The sequence below is a fragment of the Nilaparvata lugens genome, chromosome 3 (genome assembly GCF_014356525.2).
Source record: "Nilaparvata lugens isolate BPH chromosome 3, ASM1435652v1, whole genome shotgun sequence".
Classification (NCBI taxonomy): domain Eukaryota; kingdom Metazoa; phylum Arthropoda; class Insecta; order Hemiptera; family Delphacidae; genus Nilaparvata; species Nilaparvata lugens.
This window is the reverse complement of record NC_052506.1, coordinates 16,714,972-16,735,377: the sequence shown is the minus strand read 5'-3', so window position 1 is coordinate 16,735,377 and position 20,406 is coordinate 16,714,972. Positions and strand designations below refer to the sequence as shown.

Sequence of the window (20,406 nt, the reverse complement as noted above, 5' to 3'; positions counted from 1 at the left end):
GTTTTTCCGATATGCAATCCACAAGTTGACTTGTTTTGATGCAAACAAACGAACAAACACAACCCTACTCTCTCTTATTTTATAGATTACACTAACATTGTACCGCATCAATATTTGAAATATTGTACAGTGAAGGTGTGGGATATCCATTTCTAGCACTGCGTCAAGTATAAAAAGTTTATCAAACAAAGCAGTAATAAAACTTGAAAGTAGGAAATTTCATCTCACGGTGGATGCACAGATCGTTTGACCTTCAAAACGTGTTACATCAAGGTACAATCTCTTGAGTTACCGTGAATCTTTTGGCATTTTTGGAATAATACACAATAAGTTGTAGAGTGAAAAAGTGTCATGGATCGAAAGCTCTCCCAACTATGGTTATCCTTGTCTTGGGAAGTCCTTTAATCCATGGAAGATTTAGGATGAGTGTGATAAGAACGAGGAAAGAGATAGTTCGATAATTATCAGAAGCACAGAGTATTATCAGCGAGCAGGCATACGAATAAGAAGAGTATCAAATGTGTTATGAGTCATTTGAGATTTTGGATATTTTTCACGTGAAGAGATAGATCAAACTCACTATGATCTATCAATCTTAAATGGCTGAGGTTTTGGATAATTTTACATGTGTTTTATGAATGAGAATATTATGAATGCAAATTAATCATTACCTTTAGACTCAATGATTTTCTGTGGTCTTCAGAGAACGTCGGCAGGCGAATGAAGAGCAGCATGAATATGTCCTTCAAACAGCTCTCTGCACCTTTTCTCAAAAGTTCTGAAATCAAATAATTAATGATAATTGAGTTTTTGGGAAGCAACTTGACCTATAGATATATCTACATACACCAACTACAATAACAATCAACAAGATTGATTGATTGATTATATGCCTTTATTAGGGCGGAGTTAGGAATCCTGGTCCTCTCTGCCACACAACCCTAGATTGGATAGATGATTGAACCGTAGTAATATAAATCACAATCTATACCTAATAGCCTTGGTTTCTCTAGGGATTCTCTAGCGCTCTTGGCTTACCCCATATGGATCTTACCAGTTTTCATTGAAATATTTTTACTTTCCTTGCCCTATTACCTAAGTATTGCTTTCCAAGAAAAATTAAGGTACCCTAATTTCAAGTTTTCTATACGTTTCAAGGCCCCCTGAGTCCAAAAACATGATTTTTGGGTGTTGGTCTGTGTGTGTGTATGTCTGTGAACACGATAACTCCATTCCTAATTAACCGATTGACTTGAAATTTTAAACTTAAGGTCCTTATACCATGAGGATCCGACAATAAGAGATTCAATAAAATACAATTCAAGATGGCTGAAAAAATGGCGGATAATTACTAAAAAACCATGTTTTTCACGGTTTTCTCGAAAACGGCTCTAACGATTTTCTTCAAATTTATACCATAGATGGCTATTTATAAGCCCTAATTTCTAACATGATTCTCATTTCTGGGAAAATTGCAGGAGCTCCGTGATATTCTTGAGAAAAATGGCGGATAATTACTAAAAAAAACATGTTTTTCACGATTTTCTCAAAAATGACTAGACAGATTTTTTCAAATTCATACCCTGCATAGTTATTTATCAGCTCTATCAACTGGCATGAGTCTCCTTTCTGGGAAACTAATGGGAGGTCCACCCCATCCTTAAGAAATGGACTTTGTAACCTCCTTCTCGTGCATGGTAGAGCAGTTCATGAAAAGAACACATAGTCGAGATATTTCATCTGTAGAACAGCTGTTTCGACGACTTTTAAAAAAATCATCGAATTTCACAATAAATTTTTTACACAAAGGAAAAAGTACACTGAAAACAATATTATATATACACATATACAGTAGTCTGATCGTAGTTTCAAATATGTTGCCGCCAATCGTCATTATGTTATTCCCCTAAATATTACTCTCGTTCAAGAATGGGGCTTACAGTTCAGTTTATTGCCTAAAAAGCAGTCGTTAGGTCATGTCAAAGGCCCTGAAATTGATCAGTTGCGACCTGAAAACTCTGACACCAGACTTGAGCCAGCCAGGTCACACGATATTATTATTACAGTAGATCAATGAGCAAGGAAAGTTGTGTGAGTGTACCACACCAGATTTTTTATTCAATCAACTAACTATAGTGAGGTCCACGTTATAATGGAGGTGTGTGATTTGCAATGGTGTTGCCATCCTTGTCTATCATCCAGATGGCAGATGGCGCTATCTCTTTTACGCTTTGCGATGTTGCCACATCGTTTATCAACAATGTAGAAATTCAACTAATTGACAAAATATTTCATCTCAATCATAAAAATTTATTATTACATCTTTAAAAAATATATTTTCTTTACAAATAAAATAAGATTAACTATTTTCAGCAATAATGAACAGTTAAATTCATCAGATATAGGATACCAGTATCAGCTGTTTGGGTGGCAAGGCTGAGATCTGACAACCCTTTTCTCCTATCTTCCTACACTGCCATTATAACCTGGACCTCACTATAGCACTGCATTTACTAGTGAGAAATGCTTTTCTTTGCAATCTGAGTTATCATTTTTCAACGGCTTTCAGTATATATAGATAAGAGTGTAAGTTTATTGGAATAATTTACTGATTAGCCTTCTTCTGAAGAGTTCTGTGTGAAGAGCAAGTGAAACAACGGAGCATATTAAAGAGGTTGGATGAGAAATAAATATGGTTGAATTAAATTCATCATAAGCTGACCTGATGAAGAGAACTATTTAGGGTTGAAAGAACTCGTAATTCTCGATAACGACATCCAAATTCATTCTGTTAAGTTGAATTCAAGAATGTAGCAGTTGTGTGATTTTTAGACCTAGATCAGATTGCTAGAAGCATAGCCTATGAGAATTCTACGGCCCATGTTATAAGAGCGCTGATGCCGCGGCGTTGGCAACGCTGAACCAAGTTATACACAGCGTTGTTAGCGCGCACTATGGAAGTACCATTGCCCAGCGGCATTAGCGCTCGTATAACATGGGTCGTAGAATCTCGTTAGCTTTACTAGGTTCTTTGAACAGACTGAATCAATAAAATAGCAACAGTTGATCAATCTGTATAGCAATTCCTTTACTAACCTCCAAATCTTGGCTCAAAGCAGATCCTAAGACAGCTTAGAACAATCTCACAAATCATGTCATTGGATAGTAAGGTGCCTTCCGGTGCCATCACAAGCGTGCGTAAGACCTGAAAGCGATGGAAAATTGAATAAATAATATATTAGAAAATTTTTATATAATCCAATTTAATTCCAAGTTACAAATCTTCAGTAATAATGCGGGGATAGATAAACTTGATTTTTAAACCATTTATTCCGCATCTCGAGTACCTTACCGAATTCAGTTTTCCATCTCCATAGAAATAAACATGCATCAAACAAAATTTGATTGAAATAGAATTTTCGGATAACGATTCCAACAACTTAGTACAGTATGACAAACGGTGGTTGGACCATTTTCAAGTTCTTTTAAAATTACCTAATAGTTCAACTAATGGTGAATACCATCTCTCATGGTTTTTATAATCTATTTAACGAAGTTGATTGCGGCATTTTCTGAAAATATTCTCACAAATCATGATCTTCATGAATCATTATTTTGTGATGATGAAAACAACATGAATGAATGAATTTCACTCACCTGAAGAATGTTCATGAGAACAACACCATCACTGGCATCGTCGGTTCCAACGAATCGCGCATGCGTGACCACATCAGCAATGCTTTCAACCGCGGTGGCAACTGACTTTCCCCCTGGATCTACAACAAAAATTATTGTTCATAGAAACCTTTAAAAATACATTACAAAGAAATTCTGTATAACTTTGATAGCCGTTCAATCATGTAAGTTTGTCATTAGAAACGAAACATTTAGTATTTCCTCACATGCAGTTGGAATTCAATCAGTTTCCAACTAGTTGAAATTCAAATGAGAAAAATTCACCATCTCAATGAATTATATTGTAACGTATTAATTTAGCAAAGCCTAGAGTTGAAAATTATTGGTAAAACTCAAACTATATTATCTCATTTAAAAAATAATACTAACCCCATAGTAATTCATTGAGCATGAACGAGAGTTTAAAAATAATATATATTTTGTGAGCTTACCAATCAATCCATAAGAGATGAACTTAATTATTGAAGTTAGAGCCAAAGTAGTGACAGGTCCGGTTGTCTCCTCTGATCTGATTACTTCAAGAAAAGGGCCTAAAATAAGAAAAACAAAACTCCGAAATTAAAAAAGGAATTTATTTTGAATTATTTTTTAAAAAACACATACATATGAATCAAATTATAACAAACTTGAGTCAATTAATTTTGCATTGTAGTACTTATCTACAACATAAATATTGTTTCTATTTACTTTTTATGACTATATATTTATTATGCAAATAGTGCAATTTATTCTATTTTTATTAGAACATGATATCTGAAAAGCAAAGAAGCACAATTCATAGGATAAAATTTGACACAATAATTGAAAGATTGCTAGCATCCGAGCGTGGTCATCGTTTCTAAACTAAGCATGGGAGGACGATGATAATAAATTACTGGCAATTAATAAGACAATGAAGGGACCTATTATGTAATTGGAGTGATAAAAGTAAGTATAAATACATATTACAGGATTATTTCAAGTTATTAAAATAATGTAGCATTGCTCAGTTTATGTTAATTGAGCATTGCTCAATTCATTTTATTACCAGTCTTTTCTAAAAAAAAAACTGAAAAATGAAATTGATAAATGGGTGAAAGCAAACATCTATTTCAATATTAGCCTACTTAATTGCTTTTTTGTTGTCAATGTTCTTTCTATTCTTATATTATTTTTTTCTATTTCTGTTATTTTTTCTTAATAGCAACTCAACTTTTTCAACTTGTACTCTTTTGTTCTTGTACATGTACATAATATTATATAATTACTTTTTAATTGAAAAGATTAATAATTGTCAATCAATTATATTACACAAAAAGTAGATTACATCATTGTTTTGAAAACTCACTACTGGCGCTCAAGCCAGTTACTTTTGCCAGTAGAGCCAAAATTTTACTATTATTAATAGTTTCCTAATTTTTATGTATGTATTTTAGTTAAGTGCAGAAGCATATATTTATTTTTAGTAAAGTTTTTTTGTATTTTTTTTTGGAAAATAAATTCATTCATTCATTCATGTGATTATTTGCTCAGTTTAATAGGGCAAAAGTAACGGAAATGCGAGAATGAGCAACCTTGCTAAATGATGAAATCAAATAGATTGAAAAAAAACTTGCCTATAGCCTATACAAAAAGTATTTAGTAGGATTTTTACCAAGACTTTAGTAAAATACATGGAAATAAAAGCTTAAAATAGTTATTTGAACTTACCAAGGAAATGAATAGGTTCAAGTTCTCGAAGATCACCTATTTGGTTCAAAACCTCTTTCAAGTCAGAGAAATTCCTCACAAGGATGTCATTTTCTTCGTCCTGAAACAATATTAAAATGAATCACGAATTATTTACACAAATATGGATATATTTCTACAGCTTATAATAAATAAATGGCACAGGATTAGAATTTCTGTAAATAATTGAGTCAGTAAATGAATAGCAACACACAATACATACGTTTATAATTACTTGGTAAAAACTATGTATAATAGTGTATTTTATTTAGTATATCACCATTATAAATAACGCAGTAAGTTACCATATACAATACCGTAGTTGAATTCTAATTAAATGTCAAACACATATAATTATTTTATAACAGTCATATTGAGTATTAAGTGATAAGACTACGAAGCTCTTATTCTAATATTATGTGAATAGTAGGGTCTTGTGGGTTTCTTTAGTTTTCTTTATTCTTTATTCAAAAAAATATTGATTACACATAAATATTGGGTTGATTACACAGCGTGTAAGTTAAATTTAAGATAGGCTACAGCTAAATGTGGTATGGACTGTGAGTTTTCCCAAACACGATGATTGGAGTTTTTTTCATAAAGGACGGCAGAATACTTTTACGCTCAAAAAAATGAGCCTAGTAAGCTGAGCCCACCGTGTGTGGGACTCTCTATTTCTGAGAGTCCAGCCTTTCAGGAGGCGTTTGACACTGTCGAGCGTCCCCGGCATAGTTAAACTCTTAACACTGGATGCATAGGCCACTAAATCAGTGAGAAAAATCGAACCTGATAAGTTTCCACTATTGAAGATGGCATTAGCTAATGTGAACTGGACAATGATACTTCCTGGCTGTACGGATAACCCTCAAGAGTTATTTGATACATTTTTCAAAAAATTCACAGAAGAATTTGAGAACATTTTTCCTTCAACACCACAGAAGCTACAAAGTTACCAGACCCATAATAAAAGGAAAAATAAGTGATGGTACACACCTAGACTTCAATTGCTCAAGAATATTGTTCTGTCACTAAACTATCAGAGCAGGGCTAGCCTCAATGATGAGGATAAAAAGAAATATAATGAGCAATATCTCAGGGCAAAACAAATATATAGACAAGAAGTAGATCTAGCAAAATGGGAGGCCAACATAAGTACAATTAACCAAGCCTCTAATAAGTGTAAGGCAGCTTGGAACCTGGTCAGGTCCATCACTGGGTCTGCTTGTCAGAGGATGAGGCCTAAAGTCACTGCCAGCCCCGATGAGTTCAACCATTTTCTCATTCAGCAGGTCGAAAGAATAGTGGAGTCGATTCCAGGAAAAAGTGAAGCAGATGAAGTCTTCCACGTGCCAGGAAATCACAACACAGTCTTTGATAGGTGGGACCCAGTAATAGCAGACGATATCATTCTGATGGTAAAGAGTTTCAAAGGTAAAAGTAGTACCCAGGATATATATGGTGTGTCAGTTGACCTATTGAAAGCTATTATTGGAGAAATTGCTCACCCTCTCAGCATTGTCTTGAACTTTTGCCTAGAGGCAGGATATTTCCCTTCTGCTCTGAAGCTTGCCACAACTGTACCTGTCTTTAAGAAGGGAGATCCATCAGACATGGGTAGCTACAGGCCCATCTCCCATATAGTTTCATACGATATTCTCCTCAAGAAACTGGCTACTTATGGAGTCCTTGCCACCTTCAGAGCCTACCTTTCTGATAGGAGGCAGGTTCTCACCCTTGATGGAGCGAACTCAGGTCCACTACGGGTTCGTCACGGAGTGCCACAAGGTGATTGGTCCTGTTCTGTTCCTGGTAATGATAAATGACCTCGGATTTATGGGCAACATCCTCATGTTTGCTGACGATGCTACTATTTTCGCAAGGCGTAGAGCACCAGACTTGTCCAAGAGGTTGGCAGCGGATATTTTTGAACAGGCGAAGCAGTGGTTCACCAGCAACGAGCTGATGCTTAATGAAAGCAAAACCCAGGAGACAACATGCACTCTTGTTCGGGAGCAGCTTGACGATCCCACAGAAGTAAAGCTACTGGGTTTTACACTGGATTCTAAACTTGGCTGGAGTAGCCACATTGATAACATCTGTCGGAAACCTGCCAGAGTGATGTACCTACTGAGACGTCTGAAGCCATTAATCTCCAGGAAGCATCTGGTGGAGGTGTATTTTGTTATGTTTCATAGCCATATCAACTATGAACTTCAGTTATGGGGACATGCTCCAGACTGTAAAGATGTACTGCTCCAGCAGAAGAAAGCTCTAAGGATCCTGGATTCGGCGGGCTACTTGGACCACTGCCGACCCATCTTTATCAAGCTGAGAATACTCACGGTATACAATCAATATATCTGGCTCTCCCCGTTGCACGCAAGGGATAATTTCCACTTGCTCACAAGAAGAGAAGACAGACACTCCTACAACACCAGAGGAAAAGCGAAATAGACATCTCCTTCTGCAGGCTGAGTAAGAAGAAGGATTGTTCTCCAATACTAGCCATGAGAATTTACAACGCATTACCTGACAGTGTGAAGAACTTGGACGACAGGAGCTTCAGAACAAAAATCAAAAACTGGTTAATAGAGTCTCCATTCTATTCAGTGGAGGAATACTTTGAGGCCACTAAAAACATCAGCTAACGTCGAGTGATTAATGTAATGCCTACAGACAAGGCCATCTTGAAAAAGTTGAAATATTACTATTCTTAAATGTTTTATATTTGTTATGTTTGACTAAGTTAACAAACGTAAATAAGTGTTTATTGTGGACATAGTTTATATGTCAACTCTACGACAAGGACCAAGTCAGGTCCACTTTCTGACACAGTCAATCCAGTTATCTGGTCATGACTAAGGAGAGAAGTATGAAGTATGAAGTAAGTAAACTGTCTAGTGTTCCCCAAAAGTAAAACTGGCATCCTCACAAAAATAAATTGTTTTAGTCTAATCATGTTATACGCCATCCAGGCACGAATAATTGGAGCTAGTGCCTTTTAAACCACTTATTACTATAGGTACAGAACGACAAGATAACCACTGGTATTAAATTGCTTCCAGGGGCCATCTTGTTGATTCATCGTTTAGTTAATAATTATTTGTGCAAAACCATGGCCATCAATAGTGTAACTAGAAAACTGTAGATGGCACTGTGCAAACAGGTACAATATTGGTGTCTAATAGTAGCAGCCATAATTGTTGAAATGCTAACATACAGGGACATCCTGTCCGAGTCCGTTGTCACAGGGAGAATAAACGGATTTGTAGTAGCGGATTCGGACGGGATGTTCCTGTATGATGGCATTTCAACAATTATGGCTGTTACTATTAGACACCTATATTGTAATTGTACCTGTGTGCAGAGTGCCATCTAGTTTTCTAATGATCATTCATAAAGATATATTACCAAGTCACAACTCCGGGATGCCATGACAGACTGCGTCATATTAAGAGATATGTGTTTCATAAGGTTTCAAATGTTTAACAAGACAAAATTGATTTGCAAGGGTACGTAGGTGCTTCATGAAAAACTGGTTCTGATACAGCATTAAGATAATTATTTGAAAGAAGGTATGTAGCAGGATTGGCTATGGTGGGGTGGGGACTGAAAATTTGTTGATAATCAAGTTTATTAAGTCAAATTCTAGTCAAACCAGAGGTCACAGAAAGATGTTGAGAGTGTCTTGATAATTATTATAAATAACCAGCGAAAAATTGCGCATTAATGAAGAGTGTTTAAATTGACACTTATTGTAAAAATTCAGTTTGAAAGATGCAACAGCAATCACACAAGTGGTTTTAGATTCCTATACCTGAAATTTACCCTAGCATCACAAAACGTTCATAGGCGGTCCCGGTACTAATCTAACAAAATAGTTACTAGTTCAAAGTATTAAAGTAGTTTTAGTTGACTATATGGTACAGGAAGTAATCTAACCTGATGTAATTGAGACCATCTTGCTCCTCTTTTCATAGCTGTCAGCAAAATGGCCATTTCTCCCTGAACCACATAGATTCCATTACCCGGCAAAGAAGCCATTGTTGATATATTTAATAAATCACTTATTTATATACAAAATATCCATAAAAACATGTCTTTAACAATACACTACTGAAAATGTAAGCAAAATCCACCACGCATCAACATTGCAGCTGACGTAGCTAATCATGAATTGAGAATCCAATCAAGCCGCACTACTCGTCTGCTGTTTGCATTTAAAAACAGCTGTTTTGTGACATGGTACTTCACCAATTTATCTCAAAAATCAAATTGATGAAGAAGACAGTAATGTAATATTGATTTATTCATTATTCAACAATATTGATAATAAGAAAAAATTCATGAAAATTTATCGAAGTAAATTTTTCTAAATTCTCAATGTAACCTCTCATTGTTTCTCAACAATCTTCTGACTTTAAAATTGCTCGACAGAAGTGTAGACGTATAATTAGTTGTTTGATAAGTATGCTTGGAATAAAAATGGTGAATATTCAGATGTCTATTACAACTTTTAATATGTCTATTACAACTAAGGAAATAACCAGACAAAATATTAATAATATTGATTCACTTGGATCGTGTATAGACAACATTGCCACTGATATACATTTCAGCCGATGGGAGACTAAAGTATTGCATACTATTTTCTCGGATCATTATGCCTTTTGAGTCTGAAAGTTAAAATTGAAAATAGATCTGAATCTATCAATAAACGGAAAAAACAATACTACTAAGACAAATTAGAGCAGATAACACAAACTTACTCCTGGCATATCTAGAATCATTAAACTGGATTTCTGTCTATGAGCTCGACAATATTAGTCATAAAATTCAAAAATTTCAGAGCCTGTTTATGGGAGCGGTTGATATGGCTTATCCACTGGTGATAAGGAAGATATGCCAGAGTAGAGATTATAATAAATGGTACACACCAGAATTGAAAATCTTGAAAATAAAATGTGAACAGTTATTTTATTTGTATAAAGATAGCCTTAGTGACACTATAAAGGAGGAGTATAATAAGAGTAAAAAACAATATAAAATAGCAATAAAAAAAGCCAAGCTTGAATACAACAGTAAACTCATTTCAGATAGTAAAAACAAAACTAAAGCGGCTTGGGAAATAGTTAACAGACATGTTTGTAAGAATAGTAAATCTTCAAAAATTGAATGTAATATGCCAATTGACGACAAAAATAGATTTTTTAAACGAAGAGAATGGCAATGGGATCACCCCTCTCACCACTCCTAGCTGAATTATTTATGGATAAGTTAGAAAGTAGAATCATTGAAATAGTCATTTCAAAGATAAAATTGTTTACTGGTTTTGATATGTTGATGATATTATTTGCTTATGGAAAGGAAGTAACAGACAACTAGACAATTTTCTTTCCTATCTGAATGGATTACATCAGAGTATAAAATTCACTGTAGAGGTAGAACAGGATTGTGTATTGAATTTTCTAGATTTAAGAATAGATCATAGCACTGGTTTTCACAAGTTTTCTATTTTCAGAAAACCAACCATACTGATGTTATCATTCCTCTTCATTCTTGTCATCCCTTTTCTCACAAACTTGCTACTTCAATAGAATGGTATACAGAGCACTAACAATACCTATGAGCCATCATGATTTTGATATTGAGATCACTAAAATTAAACAGATAGCTGTCACAAATGGGTATGAAGAAAGTATACTGAACAGATTATTGAGTAAAATTAATAGACAAATTTCAATCAATTCTAGCTTTGTAGGCTCAAACTGCGAGGAGAAGACTTGGATAACAATCCCATATTTAGGCCTTGTATCTGATAAGATAGGTAGGGAATTGAGGAGGAATGGATTTCATGTTGCTTTCAAGACCAAACCGATTTTAAATAGTCTATTTAGCTGGAGTAAGAAAAATTGATATTTGGGATAAAAGCGGGGTGTACAAACTTAAATGTGATGATTGTAATGCTTGTTATGTGGGTCAGACTGGTAGAAGTTTCAAAAGTAGAATTAAAGAACACATTAGAGATTAGAATAAACAAAATGGGGAATCTAACTTTGCAGAACATTTGATGACAAATAATCACAAGTTCACAGTTGAGGAGAATGTTGAGTTTCTGCATGTTAATAACAAAGGCAGATCTTTGAATATTCTAGAGACTTAGAAATAACAGAGTAATTAAGGAAAATTCACAGTTCTAAATTTATAGTATTTCCTATAATATTAATTTTTTGAATATAAATCCCTTAGAAAATGTTAGTTTAAATGACCAGACTCATTTCAACCAATACAACACTACGAATTTAGTTTTATCATAAAATTGTAAGCATACATTTATTAGTCAATAGTTTTTCCATTTACATATTTGTTTTATTATCATTCACAATTGTTTTCTTGGTTCTTATTTTGTACTGGAAGTAAATTTTATTATCATGGCGATTCTGTTGCTTAAGCCGCCATTTCCGTTGAGGGGGAGGAGACTGTCTAGCTAGGCCAATGGCAGGCGTTCATGCCCTCGACCAATAGCAGTACTCGCCTACTAGTATAAATTCTGCTGCTCTTGTATTTAGATTTAGTTTTATCATAGATTTACAATGGTGTATAAACCGAAACCGTCATTCTAATTATCAATAAATCAGTGGTTTTTTGAATTTCTTTTTCTTAAATTTTCTTAGTCTTTTCATTCAATAAAGATAGTATTACCAACTCACAACTCTGGGATGCCATGACAGACTGCGTCATATTGAGAGATATGTGTTCCATAAGGTTTCAAATGTTTAACAAGACAAATTGATTTGCAAGGGTACGTAGGTGCTTCATGAAAAACTGGTTCTGGTACAGCATTAAGATAATTATTTGGAAGAAGGTATGTAGCAGGATTGGCTATGGTGGGGTGGAGACTCCAAATTTGTTGATAATCAAGCTTATCAAGTCAAATTCTAGTCAAACCAAGGGTCGCAGAAAGATGTTGAGAGTGTCTTGATAATTATATAAATAACCAGCGGGAAATTGTGCATTGATGAAGAGTGTTTAAATTGACACTTATTGTAAAAATTCAGTTTGAAAGATGCAACAGCAATCACACAAGTGGTTTTAGATTCCTATACCTGAAATTTACCCTAAGCATCACAAAACGTTCATAGGCGGTCCCGGTACTAATCTAACCAAAAATATTAAAGTAGTTTTAGTTGACTATATGGTACAGGAAGTAATCTAACCTGATGTAATTGAGACCATCTTGCTCCTCTTTTCATAGCTGTCAGCAAAATGGCCATTTCTCCCTGAACCACATAGATTCCATTACCCGGCAAAGAAGCCATTGTTGATATATTTAATAAATCACTTATTTATAGACAGAATATCCATAAAAACATGTCTTTAACAATACACTACTAAAAATGTAAGCAAAATCCACTTCGCATCAACATTGCAGCTGACGTAGCTAATCATGAATTGAGAACCCATCAAGCCGTACTACTCGTCTGCTGTTTGCATTTAAAAACAGCTGTTTTTGTGACATGATACTCCTTCATCTCAAAAATCAAATTGATGAAGAAGACAGTAATGTAATATTGATTTTTTTATTATTTAACAATATTAATAATAAGAAAAAATCCATGGAAATTTATCGAAGTAAATTTTTCCAAATTCTCAATGTAACCCCTCATCGGTTCTCAACAATCTTCTGACTTCAAATTGCTCGACAGAAGTGTAGACGTACAATTGTTTATTTGATAAGTATGCTTGGAATAAAAATGGTGAATATTCAGATGTCTATTACAACTTTTAATATATCTATTACAACTAAGGACCAGACCAAATATTAATAATATTGATTCACTTGGATCGTGTATAGACAACATTGCCACTGATATACATTTCAGCCGATGGGAGACTAAAGTATTGCATACTTTTTCTCGGATAATTGAGGAGTTCTATGTAAAAGTGGCCTTATCCAAGTTAGGCCCTTTTTAGGGAGATGGCATTTTCGGTTTCCTCATAGTTTTGTTGGTATACCTGTCAAATTTCGTTCTCATATGTTGAGATATAAATATTTTACAGCTGATTGAATCAAGCATTGAATCAAGATCCAGTCCTATCCACGTCTCAGCTATCCTTGTACCTTGTACAGGAGGTGTTCTTGCATCTACATCTTATACCGGACAGTATCAGCCTTTCACTTACTTCAAAAAACATGATCTGCCTATGAATTTGGAAGAACAGTTGCAACCAGTTGATGCAGTCAAAATCAATCCATTAAAAGAGGTTGATATCAGAAGTCTTTTCAAGTTCTTAAAACAAGAGGATATTGATTGGTTTGAAGAAGTGTTTAAATAATAGTGAAGAAGAGCTTAAATAATATGAATACAAATTCCCTGGAAAATCCGATTTTCATGAGTATTTTTTTCTATTATTGTTTTATAATCATTTCCATTGTATTCTTGATAATCTATTCAAATTCACATGAAAGTCTTATTTGTATGATTTTTTCATTAAATTTTCCATGTATTTAAATTGAAATACCATTGAATTCAGTTGTTTATTCAATTCATATTTTAATTTCTTGGTATTTAATTGGAGCTAGTATAAGGGAAAAAGCCTTGACTGGATAGTCTATGTAAAAAGGGCTCATAAAAAACATGGCCGACTCCCATCTCCCTAAAAAGGGCTCATGCAAGCATTTTGTATTATTCATTTTTCTCCACTAATATTGATCCAAATAACTCACCAACATCATAAAATAGAAGAAAAAATAACAATCTATAAAATCAATATTTACATTTTATGCCTAAAATGTACAATAATTAGATTTGATCATGCCCAAACTTTGGAAGCTCTTTTCTCAAAACTCGCTTTTCAGACTTGGGCCCTTTTTACATAGACCTCCTCAATTATGCCTTGAGTCTGAAAGTTAAAATTGAAAATAGGTCATGTATCAATAAACAGAAAAAAACAATACTACTGAGACAAATTAGTGCAGATAACACAAACTTACTCCTGGCATATCTAGAATCATTAAACTGGATTTCTGTCTATGAGCTCGACAATATTAGTCATAAAATTCAAAAATTTCAGAGCTTGTTTATGTGAGCTGTTAATATGGCTTATCCACTGGTGATAAGGAAGATATGCCAGAGTAGAGATTATAATAAATGGTACACACCAGAATTGCAAATCTTGAAAATAAAATGTGAACAGTTATTTTATTTGTATAAAGATAGCCTTAGTGACACTATAAAGGAGGAGTACAATAAGAGTGAAAAACAATGTAAAATAGAAATAAAAAAGCCAAGCTTGAATACAACAGTAAACTCATTTCAGATAGTAATAAGAACAAAACTAAAGCGGCTTGGGAAATAGTTAACAGACATGTTTGTAAGAATAGTAAATCTTCAAAATTGAATATAATATGGCAATTGACAACAAAAATAGATTCTTTATAGATAGAGTAGACAAGCAAATGAAAACTATTTCCAAGAGCAATTTTGATTCCAGGTATTATGTCAAGAAAATACCAAAACCAGTTACAAGTTTAGCTTCAAACATGTTAAGGTTGAAGAGGTATTTGCTACTATAAATAGAATGAAAAACAGTAACTGCTTAGATGTCTATGACTTAAACTCTTTTATTTTGAAATTAGCTGCTACTAAGGTCTCTGAAGTACTGACACATATATTTAATATATGTATAGACTTGGGTATATTCCCTGATGACCTCAAAAAAGTTAAGATGATACCTACTCATAAGAAAGGTGACAAGTCGAAAATAGAAAACTACAGACCCATTTGTATTGTACAGATATTTTCCAAGATTTTTGAAAAGCTCCTTCACAAGCAACTAGCTGAATACTTTGAAAATAACAAACTACTATCAAAAGATCAGTACGGTTTCAGAAAAAACTTGAGTACATGTGACAATGTGTTAGATCTAGTTCAGGATATTATAAACTGCTTGGAACAGAAGAGAAAAGTTGATCTAAGGTACTTCGATCTGTCACTAGCATTTGATACAGTGGAGCATGTAAAACTATGTGATAAGCTATCATTCTATGGTCTTGACAGGGCAGCAGTGAATCTCATTGGCTCTTACCTCAGCAACAGGTTACAATATGTAATTGAAAATGGTAAAGTCTCAAGTGGAGAAGTAATAAGTTTTGGGGTCCCACAGGGATCAATACTGGGCCACTTCTATTTATAATCTATATCAATGACGCTGCAAAGATAGTCACCCATACCTTTTTGCTGATAAAGTGGTAAAATCAGTTGTGTTTTAATTGGTAAACCTCTCACTCACATAGTAAATCTGGTTTTTAAAAAAGGAATTTTCCCAGAAAAACTCAAATTCTCTATTGTTGAACCAATATTGAAAAAAGGGAGTCCTACTTGTCCTGAAAATTTCGCCCCATAGCAATCCAGACTATATTCTCTAAAATTATAGAACGAGCAGTTTTCCTCCAACTCAACAATTACTTTGAAACAACTTACTTTACAATAGACAATTTGGCTTCCGTAAAAGTAGATCAACAATGCAAGCAATATCTGAAGTGGTTATTGACAGCGGCCTCCGAGCATTGGATGGGTCGCGGAGTATAGTGGGTATCTTCTGCGATTTATCCAAGGCCTATGACAGGGTTAATCACAAAATTCTACTGAAAAAACTTGCTTATTATGGGGTCACAGCCAAGCATTAGACTTTTTTGAATCCTACTTGACAGGGAGATGCCAAGCGGTAAGAGCTATTAACAATAAAGGGGTTATTATTGATTCGGACTGGTTGTTTCAACCCAATGGAATTCCCCAGGGAACAATACTGGGTCCAATACTTTTTAACATTTATGTGAATGATCTCCAGAACTAGATTCCAAGGTCATTCTATTCGCCGATGATACAACAATTCTAGTTGAGGGCTCAAAAGGGGATATCCAAATCAAGACTCAAACGGCAATTTCAGACTTAAATCACTGGCTCAATGAGAATCACCTTAAACTAAATACCAACAAAACAAAAATTCTTCAATTCACAGCATCCCATCGAACTTTAAACAACAATATACCTAACGTAGACCTATCAGGCTACGATCTGATCAGTCAAAAGTGACGAGGTTTCTCGGGGTCGAGCTGCAGGATGACGTGAAATGGGGTGATCAGGTGCAGCTTGCATAGGATATCTGCTATTCTGTTTTCGCTGAGGTGTGTGAGGGGAGCAGTAGGGTATAATTCCCTGCTTGCAATCTATCATGGCTATCTCATTTCTGTCATTCGTTACAGTTTGATATTCTGGGGTGGCTATGACACACACCTTGTAAAAATTCAGTTTGAAAGATGCAACAGCAATCACACAAGTGGTTTTAGATTCCTATACCTGAAATTTACCCTAGCATCACAAAACGTTCATAGGCGGTCCCGGTACTAATCTAACAAAATAGTTACTAGTTCAAAGTATTAAAGTAGTTTTAGTTGACTATATGGTACAGGAAGTAATCTAACCTGATGTAATTGAGACCATCTTGCTCCTCTTTTCATAGCTGTCAGCAAAATGGCCATTTCTCCTGAACCACATAGATTCCATTACCCGGCAAAGAAGCCATTGTTGATATATTTAATAAATCACTTATTTATATACAAAATATCCATAAAAACATGTCTTTAACAATACACTACTGAAAATGTAAGCAAAATCCACCACGCATCAACATTGCAGCTGACGTAGCTAATCATGAATTGAGAATCCAATCAAGCCGCTCTACTCGTCTGCTGTTTGCATTTAAAGACAGCTGTTTTGTGACATGGTACTTCACCAATTTATCTCAAAAATCAAATTGATGGGGAAGACAGTAATGTAATATTGATTTTTTATCATTCAACAATATTAATAATGAGAAAAAATTCATCGAAGTAAATTTTTCTAAATTCTCAATGTAACCTCTCATTGTTTCTCAACAATCTTCTGACTTTAAAATTGCTCGACAGAAGTGTAGACGTATAATTAGTTGTTTGATAAGTATGCTTGGAATAAAAATGATGAATATTTAGATGTCTATTACAACTTTTAATATGTCTATTACAACTAAGGAAATAACCAGACAAAATATTAATAATATTGATTCACTTGGATCGTGTATAGACAACATTGCCACTGATATACATTTCAGCCGATGGGAGACTAAAGTATTGCATACTATTTTCTCGGATCATTATGCCTTTTGAGTCTGAAAGTTAAAATTGAAAATAGATCTGAATCTATCAATAAACGGAAAAAACAATACTACTAAGACAAATTAGAGCAGATAACACAAACTTACTCCTGGCATATCTAGAATCATTAAACTGGATTTCTGTCTATGAGCTCGACAATATTAGTCATAAAATTCAAAAATTTCAGAGCCTGTTTATGGGAGCGGTTGATATGGCTTATCCACTGGTGATAAGGAAGATATGCCAGAGTAGAGATTATAATAGGCCTAAATGGTACACACCAGAATTGAAAATCTTGAAAATAAAATGTGAACAGTTATTTTATTTGTATAAAGATAGCCTTAGTGACACTATAAAGGAGGAGTATAATAAGAGTAAAAAACAATATAAAATAGCAATAAAAAAAGCCAAGCTTGAATACAACAGTAAACTCATTTCAGATAGTAAAAACAAAACTAAAGCGGCTTGGGAAATAGTTAACAGACATGTTTGTAAGAATAGTAAATCTTCAAAAATTGAATGTAATATGCCAATTGACGACAAAAATAGATTTTTTATAGATAGAGTAGACAAGCAAATAAAAATTATTTCCAAGAGCAGTTTTGATTCCAGGTATTATGTCAAGAAAATACCAAAACCAGTTACAAAGTTTAGCTTCAAACATGCCAAGGTTGAAGAGGTATTTGCTACTATAAATGGAATGAAAAAAAGTAACTGCTTAGATGTCTATGACTTAAACTCTTTTATTTTGAAATTAGCTGCTCCTAAGGTCTCTGAAGTACTGACACATATATTTAATATATGTATAGGCTTGGGTATATTCCCTGATGACCTCAAAAAAGTTAAGATGATACCTACTCATAAGAAAGGTGACAAGTCGAAAATAGAAAACTACAGACCCATTTGTATTGTACAGATATTTTCCAAGAATTTTGAAAAGCTCCTCCACAAGCAACTAGCTGAATACTTTGAAAATAACGAATTACTATCAAAAGATCAGTACGGTTTCAGAAAAAACTTGAGTACATGTGACAATGTGTTAAATCTAGTTCAGGATATTATAAGCTGCTTGGAACAGAAGAGAAAAGTTGATCCAAGGTCCTTCGATCTGTCACTACCATTTGATACAGTGGAGCATGTAAAACTATATGTGCTATTGTATTTTCTGTGTTTATTATTGATTGTGACGATTCAATGTTGTGAAGCTTGTCTTTTATATGCAACTACTTGAATAAATGAAATTTGATTTGATTTGAACGCACACTTCAAATATTAATAAATTCTTTGAGCATACAACAAAAGCCTGATTTTTATCATCAGCGTAGTTAAATCAAGAAAATTATCATATTCTGTAGAGTATTGGAAATTGAAAATCAAGATTCAGAACATGTCAAAACAATAGACAAAATTGATTGTTTCAAGCGCCAAAGTGTAAATACGATGCAATGTAGAAAGCAGTACTATTACTGTTTACTATGGTGAAGGGAGTCAGCCGCGTCGGCTGCTTCCCCTTCCACAGCGTCAAATTGAATCACAAATACATAACAATACACATCAATGGATTTGCAATGAAAAATTAATAATTTGCCGACATTAATGATTTGGCTCATTTTTCTTTAAAATCATTTGCTTCAAAGTTAATCGGAGAAAACAAAACAATTGATTTGCTACCCCCCTCAATTTTCACATTTATATTATTTTATCAAGAAAACTGTTTATTTCATTGGAAAAATTAATAGTACTACTGTAATATTGTAGTCCATAATGTAACGAATCGAATGACATATAATAGAACTCTTTCCGATCAAAGGTTACAGAGATAATTGTTTTTCCGTGATTACCTGCATTTTTCAACTTTGAGGGTGGCTAGGGGGGAAAGCTCCAGGGGGATTTCTTGGGACTTTTGGGAAAATGAGTAAATGACCCTCTGGGAGGGTTCTATCGATGGTGAGAGATTCAGCTTTTATTTAATTTTCGGATCGAAAAAACCTTTATTGACTGGGCTAAAATCAAAATCTAGGTTAAGCTACTAACACTCATCAAAATAACAATTCATTCACACTTCAAAAAACAAACACATCATCAATTACAAATAGACGATGAATTCCATTTAGAATGATATACTATGTTTGCTGCAATATTTGTTAATATACTATGTACTATTCTACACTAACAGCATCTAGTTATTTTTTGGACTTTCTGAAGTAAACATGTTTTTAAAAAAAATAGAATTTAACAAAAATGTAAGTTTTTCTTGCTGTATTATTTTCTCGTGAGATCAGCTGAGGAATAACCCACACATGATGCACTCGCTCACTCACTTCCATCACGGTATCGACAGGCGACAAAAATTCCAGCTGTTTTTCCATGGACGTATTTATCCTTTCAATAATATTCAGCGAGTTATCCCAGGGATGAGACCTAGTGCAATCGAATTTTCATATCATAAAACTGGTAGTTCTGTGAACAGTAGACCTCGCGCAGTTATAACGACGTTCCAAACCATAAGCACATCCACACTGATACTCTATTTATTTGATCAGATCATGCTTACACAAGATTTAATTATCATATACGCTTTCCGGAATTTAGCGCGAGAAAACCAGAAGACATCTAGGCGCCCAGACGAGCTGTTATAAGTTCTTTGCATCCTATTTAATAGTGCATAAAATTGCATTCAATGAGGCATGCAATTTATAGTCTACACAGCTGCTAATTTTTTACCAAGTTACATTGAGATATTGAATTTCATGCATCATGGCATGCAATTTATAGTCAACTCGACAGCTGATTTATGATGAATAATTCTA

General features: G+C 34.2%; 1 protein-coding gene across 3 annotated transcripts in view; it reads right to left on the bottom strand.

The window, feature by feature from the left end:
- The window catches only part of LOC111050660 (Golgi-specific brefeldin A-resistance guanine nucleotide exchange factor 1), a 64,019-nt gene extending 51,188 nt beyond the window's left edge, over window positions 1–12,831 (bottom strand). For 2 of the 3 annotated variants that reach the window (XM_039423088.1, XM_039423090.1), the window contains exons 1-6: window positions 9,346–9,583; window positions 5,386–5,485; window positions 4,128–4,226; window positions 3,658–3,776; window positions 3,097–3,205; window positions 672–778 (exon numbers count right to left, since the gene is read on the bottom strand). In XM_039423088.1, coding sequence (XP_039279022.1) covers window positions 672–778; window positions 3,097–3,205; window positions 3,658–3,776; window positions 4,128–4,226; window positions 5,386–5,485; window positions 9,346–9,447 — 636 coding nt within the window. In that variant the 5' untranslated portion in view covers window positions 9,448–9,583. Of the gene's footprint in view, window positions 1–671; window positions 779–3,096; window positions 3,206–3,657; window positions 3,777–4,127; window positions 4,227–5,385; window positions 5,486–9,345; window positions 9,584–12,620 lie in introns of those variants that run through there. The other variant, XM_039423089.1, reaches the window with a different exon arrangement.
- Window positions 12,832–20,406: the final 7,575 nt, after the last annotated feature.